General features: G+C 44.6%; 1 protein-coding gene across 4 annotated transcripts in view; it reads left to right on the top strand.

Annotated features, from left to right (window-relative positions):
- LOC133466492 (serine/threonine-protein kinase N1-like) overlaps positions 1-16,161 on the top strand; it is a 48,247-nt gene that overhangs the window by 10,708 nt on the left and 21,378 nt on the right. Inside the window, exons 1-2 of one of the 4 annotated variants that reach the window (XM_061750265.1) lie at positions 11,394-11,540; positions 15,450-15,750. In XM_061750265.1, the coding sequence (XP_061606249.1) occupies positions 11,451-11,540; positions 15,450-15,750 (391 nt within the window). In that variant the 5' untranslated portion in view covers positions 11,394-11,450. Of the gene's footprint in view, positions 1-11,393; positions 11,541-13,643; positions 13,773-15,449; positions 15,751-16,161 lie in introns of those variants that run through there. The other 3 variants (XM_061750264.1, XM_061750267.1, XM_061750266.1) reach the window with 3 other exon arrangements.

The following is a 16,161-nucleotide window of genomic DNA, read 5'->3' on the forward strand; positions in this document are numbered from 1 at the left end:
TTTTTAAGTGACTGTTTTTTTAAAGGATTTTAAAGGAGTATACAGACAAGTCTTGCATGCTTTCAGTGTAGTACCACCTTGTACTGCAAAATGCTGGGCAGCACTGAGCTGTACTAGATGTACTGTAGCTGCAGCGTAAGTAGGAGCAAAAAGAAGAGGTAGAGATGGTCCCTGACTAGGTTGCTGTTATATTCATTGTTCGCACCATTCATCGTAAAACTAGTTCATCTTTGTATTGTCTTTTCATTGAGGTGCACATTCGCTTAGTGGTTAGCAAGTATACCACAGGTTTTAGTTTTGGGGTTTCCATTTCTGCTCTGGCCTTCCTATAGGCAGTTTGTATGTTCTCCCCATGCTTGTGTGGGTTTTGATCTTCCTGTACATTCCAAAAACATGCATGTTAGGGGAATTGATGACTAATTGTCCATAGGTGTGAATGGGAGTGTAAATGGTTGTTTGTCTATACAGTATGTGCCCTGTGATTGGCTGGCGGCAGGTCCTCTCGTGCTAAGTCAGCTGGGATAAGCTCCAGCTCAACCGTGACCCTAATGAGGACAAGCACTAAACGAAATGGATAGCTGTCTAATGTCAACCTATTTTTGCACAATTTAAAAATGTTACTCATAACTTGATTGAAATATGAACAAGTCAGAATTCGTCCACTGTACGACGCTCATGCTATGTGCCATGCTACATCCCATCTGTTTTTAATCTGCTTCCAAACATCCCAATCATGAAAATATAAAATCTAGAGCACTGTTGTACCCCAGGCTTGCTCATTACATCCCTCCAAGCAAACCTTTATGCAGTTTGGCTGTTGTAGGTCAACAACTTTGTCTGGACGTTTTTTGTGCGCAGGCAATGATGCCCACTGCAGCGCACCGCAAATTGGAGAAAAATGTCTGCATTTAAATCCAAAGGCTCTTTTCTCTCCGAGGTGGTCAGCACCTCCAGTTATTGTTGTCACTGTGAATCAAAAGGACTACATGGAAGTTGACCTCACTGTATAAAGCGATCCTGCTGCAAACTGCCAGGGTTTACCACTGTTATTGAAATAACTGTTTCATTGTTTTAAGACAGGGGTGTCAAACTCACTTTTGTCACGGGCCACATCGTAGTTATGACTTCCCTTGGAGGGCCGCTACAACTGTGAACCCATATAAATAAAAGATTACTTCATATACTGTAATTACATACAGTGTACACAACACATTGATGAATAGCCAGTTTTGAAATCAGAAGCCTATGAAAGCCAATCAAAGGGGGATTGGTAACAAAAAAATGCTTCCAAATATCTCAATGGTATTACACCAGAACACAATGAGCAATTTTTAATTTGTTGCAGCTTGGCTCATTCAAATAATTCTATGAGTGGTACTTTAATTTTTTTTTTTATAGGTTTACCCCACCCACATGCTGTAGAGTGATTTTAATTTATTAAAACACACATTTTAAAGTATTCCTTAGCACTTACTCTTGGAAATTATTTTGTTCTCTTCTCGTGACTGATATTTTTCCATAATGAGATCTCTCTGATGCTGTGGAAGATCTCTGCAGACCATGATTTGCACTGCAAGATGTGACAACAACAATGTCAGGAAAAGCGTGCTAGAACATCTTAACTTTATTTTGGCACTCAGAAGCACTTTTAAGTGTAGCAGCAACACATATACAAACCAAACATACAGCCACGCTTATTCTCTCAGCTCTTTGGAAACACAAATACAAAATACAAATATTAAAACCAAAACAAATGCGTGAAAATCTACAATATAACGGAGGAAGCGAACGATGACCTGTAATGTGGAAATGAATTGCAATCGCTGCACCATTAATGTTAGGGTAATTGGGGTTAACGTTATGCAAACCAACTTTTTTTTACCAAATTGTTTGCTTGGCAGAAATGTTTTCTTGCACATTATTTCTGAAGCTTCTATCCCATGCATGAAAGAAGCAGGTTTAGCATGTGCACTACAGAACCTTTCCCAGAAAGGATTTTTAGCGGCCTTATTCAGCTTAAACAGAGGAACTGTTTGTTGCAGCAGAGTTCACAATGGTCAAAGCTGGGAGCACAAACATAAGCGTTTACTGAAGTCTTTTGAGAAGATCGACTTCGTCACAACACAAAGATGCCATTCATGTTGCTGTGATCCTCCCCAGCTGTGGATTGTAATGCGCACATGCGCACACACACACACTCGCTCTCTCTCTCTCTCTCTCTCTCTCTCGCCCCCCCACACACACACACACATGCACCATGACAGATGTGTACCATTCACATACTTTGTCACTTGAAAACATTCCTTTTCTTGTTTACCGAATACATTTGATGTATTGGACAGTATAGCACATACATATAGCCATGTTGCACAAGTAAAAACAACACGAGGAGATTGAGCAACATCATTCCCTCCATAATATGAGGGATTTTAGGGATTACCAGGCAACACATACAGTCCAAGGTACATTCTGGAAGCCGTTAACTCAGTCATAGAGGGCCTGAGAGCAAATCATAATTCCAGTCTACTGAGTGTTATTGCTAGTCTACACTAATTTATTGTCTGTGTGTATTGACTTTTCTGATCCCCAATTTAGCAAGGGTGACATTAATTTTGCTTTGTGAAAAACATCTTTAGAAGTGTATATTGTAATTGTATTTTTTTCCCCCTTGAGGATGTCACGGAATTACGAAGTAACCATCTCTCTTCGTCCAAATGGTATCCTATCATTTAATTGCAGGTTGGGTAGATTAACACATACCCACTGATTAATGACCTCAGTAAATAGTAACTCACTGGGGTGACCCCTGAAGGAAAAATCTGAAAGTAGCGATAACAACGACAGTAGTGTTGCTTTAATGACTTTAATCTACTGTCTTGAAAACCAGTAGTCAGCCCGTACAGGATAGTGGGATTTAAAGACAGCAGATTGGAAGAACACATCCTGACTGAAGCAATGAAATCCCACTTTCATTTCAAATAATGAGCACAGGCTTGTAATCACTAAGGCAAGATTTCCATGAAGTACAGACACAATTTCTTCAAGACCTGTTGATAGAGCAACACCATCTCTATTTTTTGATTGGACGGATCAGCGTGAATGTGACAGGGCAAATGTTTTTTTTTTTTTTGTACAATATTATTTTCTACAAATAGATCCCAGAATAAAGCCTGTATATATTTTTAAAACAATCCCTATGGACTGATTCCAAATGCAAACGCATGGTTGCAAGTCCGTAGTTCATAGCCGTCAATGTGTGCCATTTTATATACACACACACATATACATGCATACATACATACACACACACACACACACACACACACAGTACATCTATTGTAGAGGACATTTGCTGCCCTTGGTAGTCCTATGTCTTCTTCTCTTAAGAGATTGTTGTGTCTTTAGTGAATTTGTTGCTCAATAATCGGGGGCCAAAACAATATTACTTCTTGCATTTAATGAGATCCAAGAATGACAAGAACTGCACTTTAAAAAAATTGGGCTGCAGAAAGATAAACGCATTTTACTGCAAATGTCAATAAGTCCCTTTCGTTACCTCTTTGTCATTTGTCTTTAAAGTTAAGGCTGTGTTCCATTGTTTTCCATGTTGCTAACAAATTTTTACACTGACAGAATATGACTTAGGAATGTTAAAATTGTACCTAAAGCATTGCATGTAAGGTTAATTATTTATGATGATGACAATTTGACCCTGGAATGTAATATTTTGATTCTTTTCCTGACGTTGTTGTCACATCTTGCAGTGCAATCAGGTTAACCAACATCCTAGAATAGATTATGTTCCACCATTTTGACATAAACACTGCATTCAAGATATAAACATCCATATACTGTAGTTGGTCAATCATTTAGGAAGCACTTTAATTCAGATTTTCTTTAAAAAAAAAAAAAAAAGTCAAATTCTCACATTGTGCTTGTCATTCTACGTATCACTTAATGTATACATAATATCAGCTCAGTGTCAACTCTAGTCTCTACCATTCACACAGAACTTTACAGAACTCTAACTCTCCATCCATCCATCTATCCATTTTCCTCCGCTTATCCGAGATCGGGTCGCGGGGGCATTAGCTTTAGCAGAGACGCCCAGACTTCCCTCTCCCCAGCCACTTCATCCAGCTCTTCCGGGGGGATCCTGAGGCGTTCCCAGGCCAGCCGAAGGATGTAGTCTCTCCAGCGTATCCTGGGTCGTCCCTGGGGTCTCCTCCCGGTGGGACGTGCTCGGAACACCTCACCAGGGAGGCATCCGAATCAGATGCCCCAGCCACCTCATCTGGCTCCTCTCGATGTGGAGGAACAGCGGCTCTACTCCCGGATGACCGAGCTTCTCGCTCTATCTCTAAGGGAGAGCCCGGACACCCTGCGGAGGAAACTCATTTCGGCCGCTTGTATCCGGGATCTTGTTCTTTCGGTCACGACCCACAGCTCGTGACCATAGGTGAGGGTAGGAACGTAGATCGACCAGAAAATCGAGAACTTCGCCTTTCGGCTTAGCTCCTTCTTTACCACAACGGATCGATACAAAGTCCGCATCACTGCAGACGCTGCACCGATCGATCTCCCGTTCCATTCTTCCCTCACTCGTGAACAAGACCTCAAGATACTTGAACTCCTCCACTTGGGGCAGGATCTGAAGAGTGCACGCCACCCTTTTCCGACTGAGGACCATGGTCTCAGATTTGGAGGTGCTGATTCTCATCCCTGCCGCTTCACACTCAGGTGCAAACTGCTCCAGTGATAGTTGGAGGTCACGGCTTGATGAAGCCAACAGAACCTCATCATCTGCAAAAAGCAGAGATGCAATACTGAGGCCACCAAACCGGACCCCCTCTACGCCTCGGCTGCACCTAGAAATTCTGTCCATAAAAGTTATGAACAGAATCGGTGACAAAGGGCAGCCTTGGCGGAGTCCAATCCTCACCGGAAACGAGTCCGACTTACTGCCGGTTATGCAGACCAAACTCTGACTCCGGTCGTACAGGGACCGAACAGCCCGTATCAGGGGGTTCGGTACCCCATACTCCCGGAGCACCCCCCACAGGACCCCTGAGGGACACGGTCGAACGCCTTCTCCAAGTCCACAAAACACACGTAGACTGGTTGGGCGAACTCCCATGCACCCTCGAGAAGCCTGCTAAGGGTGTAGAGCTTGTCCACTGTTTCACGGCCAGGACGAAAACCACACTGCTTCTCCTGAATCTAAGATTCAACTTCCTAACGGACCCTCCTCTCCAGCACCCTTGAATAGACCTTATCAGGAAGGCTGAGGAGTGTGATCTCCCTGTAGTTGGAACACACCACCCCAGTCTGCCAATCCAGACACTCTCCCCGATGTCCATGCGATGTTGCAGAGGCGTGTTAACCAGGACAGCCCTACAACATTCAGAGCCTTGAGGAACTCCGGGCAAATCTCATATCCCCGGGGCCTAGCCACCAAGGAGCTTTTTAACCACCTCGGTGACCTCAACCCCAGAGATAGGAGAGCCCACCTCAGAGAACCCAGACTCTGCTCCCTCATGGGAAGGCGTGTCGGTGGAATTGAGGAGGTCTTCGAAGTATTCCCTCCACCGGCTCACAACGTCCCGAATGGCCTCACCGAACTCCTCCCATGCCGAGTTTTTGTTTCAGTGACCACCAAAGCTGCATTCCGCTTGGTCAGCCGGTACCCATCAGCTGCATCAGGAGTCCCACAGGCCAAAAAGGCCCGACAGGACTCCTTCTTCAGCTTGACGGCATCCCTCACCGTTGGTGTCCACCAATGGGTTCGGGGATTGCTGCCACGACAGGCATCAACCACCTTACGGCCACAGCCTCAGCAATGGAGGCGCGGAACATGGTCCACTCGGACTCAATGTCCCCCGCCTTCCCCAAGATGTGGGTGAAGTTCTGCCTTAGGTGGGTGTTGAAACTCCTTCTGACAGCGGATTCTGCCAGGCGTTTCCAGCAGACCCTCACAATACGTTTACCGCTCTGGTTCTGATCGGGGGGGCCCTTCTTCCCAATCACGCTCACCCGCTGGGGACTCCATCGTTCTGCTGGGGGACCTGGAATGGCGTGATTAGGAAGTCTAACTCTCTAAATGCTATAAACACTTTCCAAACTCTAATATACAAACTATAAAATCTTTATCCAAACCATGAGCTGAGCACAACTCCATCAAAATGTGTTCATTATTATATCCATCCATCCATTCATTTTCTGAGCCGCTTCTCCTCACTAGGGTCGCGGTCGTGCTGGAACCTATCCCAGCTATCATCGGACAGGAGGCAGGGTACACCCTGAACTGGTTGCCAGCCAATCGCAGGGCACATATAAACAAACATGCACTCACATTCACACCTACGGACAATTTAGAGTTGTTATTATCTTCTTTTCGGCTTGTTCCTTTAGGGGTTGCCACAGCGCGTCGTGCTTTTCCATGTAAGCCTATCCCCTGCATCCTCCTCTCGAACACCAACTGCCCTCATGTCTTCCCTCACGACATCCATCAACAACCTTCTCTTTGGTCTTCCTCTTGCTCTCTGGCCTGGCAGCTCCAACCTAATCAGCCTTCTACCAATATGCTCACGATTTCTCCTCTGGATGTGTCCAAACCATTGAAGTCTGCTCTCTCTAACTTTGTCTCCAAAACATCGAACCTTGGCTGTCCCTCTGATGAGCTCATTTCTAATTTTATCCAACCTGGTCACTCCAAGAGCGACCCTCAACAGCTTCATTTCCGCCACCTCAAGCTCTGCTTCCTGTTGTCTCTTCAGTGCCACTGTCTCTAATCCATACATCATGGCTGGCCTCACCACTGTTTTATAAATTTTGCCCTTCATCCGGGCAGAGACTCTTCTGTCACATAACACACCTGACACCTTCCTTCACCCGTTCCAACCTGCTTGGACCCGTTTCTTCACTTCCTGAACACTCACCATTGCTCTGGACGGTTGATCCCAAGTATTTAAAGTCATCCACCCTTGCTATCTCTTCTCCCTGTAGCCTCACTCTTCCCCCACCACCCCTCTCATTCATGCACATATATTCTGTTTTACTTCGGCTAATCTTCATTCCTCTGCTTTCCAGTGCATGCCTCCATCTTTCTAACTGTTCCTCCAGCTGCTCCCTGCTTTCACTGCAGATCACAATGTTATCTGCAAACATCATGGTCCACGGGGATTCCAGTCTAACCTCATCTGTCAGCCTATCCATCACCACTACAAACAGGAAGGGGCTCAGGGCTGATCCCTGATGCAGTCCCACTTCCACCTTAAATTCGTCTGTCACACCTACAGCACACCACCGCTGTTCTGCTGCCCTTGTACATGTTCTGTATTATTCTAACATACTTCTCTGCCACTCCAGACTTCCGGATGCAGTACCACAGTTCCTCTCTGGGTACTCTGTCATTGGCTTTCTCTAGATCTACAAAGACACAATGTAGCTCCTTCTGACCTTCTCTGTACTTTTACATCAACATCCTCAAGGCAAATAATGCATCTGTGGTACTGTTTCTAGGCATGAAACCATACTGTTGCTCAAAAATACTCACTTCTGTCCTGAGCCTAGCCTCCACTACTCTTTCCCATAACTTCATTGTGTGGCTCATCAACTTTATTCCTCTCTAGTTCCCACAGCTCTGCACATCACCCTTGTTCTTAAAAATAGGCACCAGCACACTTTTCCTCCATTCCACAGGCATCTTCTCACGCGCTATAATTCTATTGAACAAGCTGGTAAAAAACTCCACAGCCACCTCTCCTAGATGCTTCCATACCTCCACAGGAATGTCATCAGGACCAACTGCCTTTCCATTTTTCATCCTCTTTAATGCTTCTATAACTTCCCCCTTACTAATCATTGCCACTCTCCTGGTCCACCACACTTGCCTCTTCTACTCTCCCTTCTTTCTCATTGTCCTCATTCATCAACTCCTCGAAGTATTCTTTCCATCTAGCTAGCACACTGCTGGCACCAGTCAACATATTGCCATCGCTATCCTTAATCACCCTAACCTGCTTCACATCCTTCCCATCTCTATCCCTCTGTCTGGCCAGCCTGGTCCACTCGGACTCAATGTCGCCCGCCTCCCCCAAGATGTGGGTGAAGTTCTGCCTTAGGTGGGAGTTGAAACTCCTTCTGACAGTGGATTCTGCCAGATGTTTCCAGCAGACCCTCACAATACGTTTGGGCCTACCAGGTCGGACCGGCATCTTCCCCTACCATCGCAAGTCCGATGACACGACCACAAAGTCGATCATCGAACTGCGACCTAGGGGGTCCTGGTGCCAATTGCACGTGTGGACACCCTAATGCTTGAACATGGTGTTCGTTATGGAGTATCCGTGATGAGCACAAACGTCCAATAACAGAACACTGCTCGAGTTCTGGTCGGGGGGGGCGCGTTCCTCCCAATCACACCCTTACAGGTATCACTATCATTGCCCACGTGAGCATTGAAGTCCCCCAGCAGAACGATGGAGTCCCCAGGGGGGAGCGCTCTCCAGCACCCCTTCCAAGGACTCCAAAAAGGGTGGGTACTCTGAACTGTTGTTTGGTGCATAGGCACAAACAACAGTCAGGACCCGTCCCCCCACCCGAAGGTGGAGGGAGGCTACCCTCTCGTCTACCGGGGTGAACCCCAACGTAGAGGCGCCGAGTCGGGGGGCAATAAGTATATCCACACCTGCTCGGCGCCTCTCACCGTTGGCAACTCCTGAGTGGAGTGGATTTATACCTAATGTAGTACTTACAAAATCGAGGCATAAGATTAAGAATTGTTGGAATGTCAGTGCTAAGTAAATATTTTAATAATCTTGTGATTGATATATTTCTCAAAGCATTGTTATTAATTTGTGTAATTGCAATGCCTTGATTTTAGTGAGATTTTCTCCGGGCATTCCGGTTTCTTCCCACATCCCAAAAACATGCATTGTAGGTTAATTGACAACTCTAAATTGCCCGTAGGTGTGACTGTGAGTGGGAATGGTTATTTGTTTGTATGTGCCCTGTGATTGGCTGGCAATCAGTTCAGAGTGTACCCCGCCTCCTGCCCAATGATAGCTGGGATAGGCTCCAGCACGGCCGCGACCCTAGTGAGGAGAAGCGGCTCAGATAACAGATGGATGGATGGATGGAGGATTTTAGTGAGGTTCTAAGACATAGACATAAATGCAATTGTACTAATAATTTCTTAAAGGGGCTCAAATAATACATTATAACAGTTCAAACTTAGCTTATTATATCATGAATATACAGGGCCAGTACACGTTCTGACAGGGCCACCACAACTTGGCTCATGGTGGCCCACTCGTCAAAAAGGCTTAACATTGAACCCTGGGTAATTACAAACCTTCAAACAACTGCTACTTTAACACATACGGAGCAGCCACAAATACAAACAGAGCACACAATAATACTCACAGGCATATATTCTTTCCTCTCTGTGTAAACGACGGCTATTACTGGTCGAGTTCATTTGGAGACCTTCTCTCTTTCATGCTCTAAATTAGGCAGCATCTCCTCCCGTAGACCTCAGTGCTGCCCGACATGTTGGAGCACAACGTGGTACTAGACTGAACGTGCGCAGCTTTAAATTTAGACTTGCCATCCTTTAAAAATCTGCAATATAGCGGTATGTACAGTATACTGTATATCTATAACATTGAATAAACTTGTGACTACAATGTTCCCAGCCCACTTCAAACCTCACAATCAGATCTCAGTACACTTTGCAATTCGTAACCTCTTGGCCTATACCACTAAGGTTGGATTTAGCACAAAAAGAAAATCAGGAGAAAGTGAGGCTCTGAAAAAAAAGAGAATTTCATGTCTGAATATTATACAAAAGCACATTCTACTTCTGTCTGTGGACCTTTGGCTACAGCATTGAGCTCCAGCTTAGCTCTTTTTTTGGGTCTCAAAAAATGAGTGCACTGCCAGGCAGCAGCTCCACCTTGCTTTGGAGTCCTTATTAAAGTATTGGGAGTATCCAGAAAACCCACGCAAATGTTGGGAGAAGCCTGAGCTGTTGATGATTCAAACACAGACCCTAATAAGCACAAAATTATACACCCTTCAGAGGCACCCCTCTTTTGTATACAACATCAAATTTATTTATTATTCATCCATTAATCAATGGGAAATTTTGGGGACATGTCACATTGCTGCTGTATCTCCCAATTTTAACAACAGTGGATCCTGCCTCGATACACCTTCATGTGGATCTTCACCAATATATTAAGTTTTATTTGTTTCATTATTTTTAATGTATTTATTTTTAAATAGGCGGCACACTGAACGACTGGTTAGAGCGTCAGCCTCACAGTTCTGAGGACCGGGGTTCAATCCCCGGCCCAGCCTGTGTGGAGTTTGCATGTTCTCCCCGTGCCTGTGTGGATTTTCTCCGGGCACTCCGGTTTCCTCCCACATCCCAAAAACATGCATTAATTGGAGACTCTAAATTGCCCGTAGGTGTGAATGTGAGTGCGAATGGTTGTTTGTTTGTATGTGCCCTGCGATTGGCTGGCAACCAGTTCAGGGTGTACCCCGCCTCCTGCCCGATGATAGCTGGGATAGGCTCCAGCACGCCTGCGACCCTAGTGAGGAGAAGCGGCTCAGAAAATGGATGGATATTTTTTAAATAACACATGAACTTAACCTAGCAAAAGAAATAGCATAATTCAGTAAACAAAAACAAAAATAGGTTACTTTTTCTGAGGCCATGTGGAGAAAATTTGACTGGGTCATGACACAACTATTGACATCTACAACAAAAACTCTGCTGAAATGTCAAGTCCTTTTTAATTGAAGGTCAGTGGAAAGGTTTTGCCCTTTTTACCCTTTGTGGGGTTTCTCAGTGCAACACATACCTCTGCTTGCTGAATGTGACTGAAAGAGTGTCTTCCGTGCACTCCTTCTATCGGTTAGAAACATTAGAATTAATTAATTATTAATCAATTAAAATTTAAATAATAAAGAAAAGAACAATTAAAATACAAAAAATAAAATAAAAATAATTTTAATATACAGTATATTTTTCTAGGGATGCAATTCATAGCAGTAAAGGTTGGGAACTGCTAGTTTAATATGACCACAATGTATTAAACAATGCTACCTCTGCTTTGGGTAGTAACAGGAAGCTGGGTGGTTGTGCGCGCTCCCACTTTCACAACCACCAGTGCTTGCATGTACTGAATGTGTGTTTGTGTGTGTGTGTGTGCATGCACAAACTGCACGACGCCTCCATGACTAGAACAGGAAGCTGCGAGATCCACACTATTCTCTCGACCCCTCTCCACCCCGTTCACTTGCTTTGGATTTGAACAGACTTTTGAGTGTAAATCCGTCCTGGATTTTGAGGAGGCACGTATTAGTAGTGTACATTGCCACTGTGTGAGTGCTGGGTGGGGAAGCGACTGCGGAGGGGAGGGGGACTAAAGCCAAATATGACCAGTGAGGATGCAATAGAGGACTATATGAGGGATCAACCTGCGGATGACCCCGTGCACAATGAGCTGAGTGACACAGACTGTTCGGTAGGCAACTTTTCAGCTCACAACATGGCTGCCTTTTTCTCCCTCCAACATTTAACATTGCCCTTCTCTTTTCTGCTGCTTCCTCATTGAAGTTTTGGAAATCTGAATCACTTCTTACTGTTCCGCCGGGCACTGTTTTGGCCCTATCTGCGACCTATCTTCCACTTGGGCGTCTTTGTTGTCAAACTGCAGACATTAAGATGTATTGTGTTGAACAGGAATGCGTCACAGCACAAAATCTCCCTTCCTGCCTTTCATGGTGTGTCACCGTTGAGGTCCCCGCTGTGCTGGCAACGTGGTGTACACTCACTGACCTTAATATTCGATACACCTGCATAATATACCTAAATCAAAATTAACCCATTTACGAAGATAATGCTCAGTTTGGATTGACTCTGTCAGTGTCAGTTTTTTTCTGTGAAATTTCCCATCTACAGATTTGAGTACAAACAGATGTTTTAATCATGCGTAGTTATTCTTCTGTGGATGTGCCCATTAAAACATGAGAGATGTTCTTTGCATTCTCAGGGTCTGTCGGATGCCCTGGAGGTCAGGGTCACTTTGAGTCTACTCCTCAGGGTCAACAGTATGTTATCATAAAGGATGACTAATAACCCATCCATCTATCCATTTTCGACCGCTTATCCGAGGTCGGGACGCCAGGGCAGTGGCTTTAGCAGGGACGCCCAGACTTCACTCTCCCCAGCCACTTCATCCAGCTCTTCCGGTGGGATCCCGAGGCGTTCACAGGCCAGCCGAGAGACATAGTCTCTCCAGCGTGTCCTGGGTCTGCCCCCCAGGGTCTCCTCCCGGTGGGACGTGCCCGGAACACCTCACCAGGGAGGCGTCCGGGAGGCATCCCTTCCAGGTCTCACTGTCATTGCCCACGTAAGCATTGAAGTCCCCCAGGAGAACGATGGAGTCCCCAGCGGGAGCGCTCTCCAGCACCCCCCTCCAAGGACTCCAAAAAGGGTGGGTACTCTGAACTGCTGTTTGGTGCATAGGCAGAAACAACAGTCAGGACCCGTCCCCCCACCCGAAGGCGGAAGGAGGCTACCCTCTCGTCCACCGGGGTGAACCCCAATGTACAGGCTCCAAGCCGGGGGGCAATAAGTATACCCACACCTGCTTGGTGCCTCTCACCGTGGGCAACTCCAGAGTGGAAGCGAGTCCAACCCCTCTCAAGAGGACTGGTACCAGAGCCCAAGCTGTGTGTGGAGACGAGCCCGACTATATCTAGTCGGAACTTCTCAACCTCACACACCAGATCGTGCTCCTTCCCTGCCAGAGAGGTGACATTCCGCGTCCCTAGAGCCAGCTTCTTTAGCCAGGGATCGGATCGCCAAAGTCCCTGCTTTCGGGCATCGCCCAGCTCACACCGCACGTGTTACTGCACGTGGGGTGGGGGGGGGGGGGGGGGGGGTGCTTGTCTTCACATTTCGTGGGTCTCTATGAAAAATACATATAACGATTTGTGTTGAGGGCTTCTTTTGGACAGAAATGAGGTGCTGCTGTGTGTTGTATTTTTTTCTCTTGGCCTGTCCCTTCTCGTGACATTTTCTATAAATCTCAATTCAAAGTGCAACACAAGGAGACTCGTGCACAGCAAAATTGTTATGGAACTGTAAAGTCAATCATATGATAAGACAATCCATATGTTTATGATATAACAATGTCTAAATTATTTGTAATAATGAACAAATAACCGCCTTTCTGTCCAAACCTGTTCAATTTGATTACAATTTGTTGTGTGGCGTGTGAAATGCTCTGTCAAGCTCAAATTGTATCTATATTTAGATCTGCCTTTAACATTTATAATCTCAATTAACGTAAAATGCTTCTATGGCAATGAAATTAAGGAGTAAGTGTTGCATAAAAGTCAAAGCGCATGGAGCATTGCGTAACTTGTGTTTGTCTCCCCCCCCCCACACACACACACACACAAAACATGTTGGACAAATTCCTCATTGTACAACATTAGGGACAGTAAGTATTTCAAAGAATGAAGACTGAAAGAATAACATACTAGAATCTGCTTCAGAAACTCCTGGCTGCATGGTTCGGAGCAACTGTTTCACTAACTACGGTACTACTACGCTGCAGTTGGATTATGATTGCAATGATACAGAGCTGCAACCCCAGTCAGCTTGTAGCTGGATGCACACAGAGGCATACAGTAAGACGTTGTAATCAGATCTACTAAACTGGATGGATGGCTGGCTCCATGATTATGTGAGTAACCCTGTGCCTCCAACTATGGTGCTTTGACATAGGGGAAGAAACATAGTAACAACAAAATGCGTATAATTTACAGGTGCTCATATGTTTTCCACAAAACTGGAGACATATAATGTGAACACCATTTTGCCATTTGGTTAGTTTCTGCTTCCAAGGTTTTTGGTTTCCCAAGAGGTTTGGTCTACATTGTCACCATGTAGATAAATTCACACTGCGAGTGCAAATACACACACACACACTGTTGATACCATTCTGAAAACCCAAATGAATCAAGTCAAGTTTATTTAGACAGCCCTTAATCACAAAAGATTGATGTACAATGTTGGTTGAAACAGCATGAGATTCCATTTAATGAAATTAAATGTCACACCTCCGGCAAAGTGCTTCTCCTCAGGAACGTCCCAGTTGGTTGGTATGGATTCTTCCACAGCAATGTCTCTGGGGAGGTGGTTCTCCTCAGATGATGCAGAATCTTTACAGCAACATCCTTACTTCATCAGAAATTTAGAGCCTTGAACTAACCCACGTTTTTGGGGTAAAGGAGGAAGCCGAAGTACCTGAGCAAACACCCACATAACCCTTGGGAGACCATGCAAACTTTACACAAGAAGCTGAGATGTGAATCCTAAATTCCGAGCTGTGAGGCAGACATGCTAACCACTAGTACAGTAGCCTTTGCACCATCCAGAAGCAGATAAGACCCTGATTAAAATCTGTATTCCTGCAGTTCTAATCTGCTATAATCATGTTTGTGTTGATCATAGGAGTACTATAATGTTGGCACTCAGCTGTTTACGCACTTAAAGTAGATGATAAATGGGCTCCATTTATATAGAACCCTTCTAACTTTAAAGTACTCGAAGGGCTTTTAACAATGTTACAGCATAAACCCTCAACTCATAAACAGAGGTGGTTAGAGCAGCCAAAAATTCGATTCAATTAGAATAATATCTAAACATTATTATTATTATTATAGCATCTTTGCACATTACATACACGTTTTTACACTCTCTAAACTACTACTGAGCTGTAAGTCTTTTTTAATTTTATTTTGCACATTGTCTAGACTACCCTTTTTTATATACTCATGATTTTTCTTTTATCTTCTTTTTATAAGTGGAGGGAAACTAGCAAAATAAGAATGCCATTGCATTGTGTTAACATTGTGTTTCACTGTGAGGATGGCAAACATTTTGAATATGACTCAAGGAAAAAGTAGTCCTCCAAATAATTACTTGCATAAGAGTAAATATTGTAAGTAGACAGTGAACAAACTACTCAAGTACTTAGTTAACCGGGTAGTTACTTCTGATTTATTATTTACATCAAAAACCTTAACGTGTTTTCTCAAGTTCGAAGTGGAGATCCTGTAAGCTGAAATGTGGAGATTTTTAGGTAGACAATGATGACATTCTTTTTTTGTAGTCTGTAGTGTCAACATAGACTGAATGTGAGACTTGGTGTGTTGTGCCTCTTCTGACTGTGAGTGCTCCTGCTTTATTTAAATTAGTCACTTGAAAACTTTGCATCTGTGTCAGACCGCAGAGACGTGATAGGCTGCAAACAGCTAGTGGTTATGTTGGAATGGTAAAACAGAGTCTTTCATTCATTCTAGAGTTTCTCTTGGATATTTGCACAATTATTCATTCGAAGCTTTTTCTCCCACTTCAGACTGATCCAGGCGGTCTGTCAGTGCTGCAGCAGCTCGGCTTGGACCAGAACGCTGACCTCTCGGACTCCAGTGTGCAGCAACGCCTGGATGAGTACCGCGAGAGGATCCGCAGGGAGATCCGCAAGGAGCTGAAGATCAAGGAGGGAGCGGAGAATCTCCGCAGGGCCACCACTGACAAGAGAAATGCCCAACAGGTGGACTCGCAGCTCCGCAGTTCCAAACGCAAGCTGGAGTGTCTCCACGCTCAGCTGCAGGAGCTGGATGCCCACATTGTGGTCAAGGGCCACAACGAGAATGAAGGTACACTTTCTGCTTAGAAAAACATTGAATAAATTACAATGCTTTAGTTGGTATTGTATAATACATACATGTGTGTGTGTGTGTGTGTGTGTGCGTGTGTTTTGAAAACTCATCCATCCATTTTGTACTGCTTATCCGACTGTATGTCTTATATTTATCGTCCTAGTTTTGTAACATTTTCACTTCGGAATGAGATTGGATTTTTTTTATGTTTGTGGAACGGAATTAACCGATGTTGGAACCTTTCTCAAATACTATTCAGGTAGTAGATGGTAAAGTTTTAAATAGTTTTTAGATTAAAAAAAGTTAGTCTAAACAATTTTTTTCCGGGATTCTTGTCGATCTCTCCTTTGTACTTTGTACATGTCTTTTGTACACAGTACAGTAAGCCGCCAAGCCCAGACGCTCGCA

This window comes from Phyllopteryx taeniolatus, chromosome 16 (genome assembly GCF_024500385.1).
Source record: "Phyllopteryx taeniolatus isolate TA_2022b chromosome 16, UOR_Ptae_1.2, whole genome shotgun sequence".
NCBI lineage: Eukaryota > Metazoa > Chordata > Actinopteri > Syngnathiformes > Syngnathidae > Phyllopteryx > Phyllopteryx taeniolatus.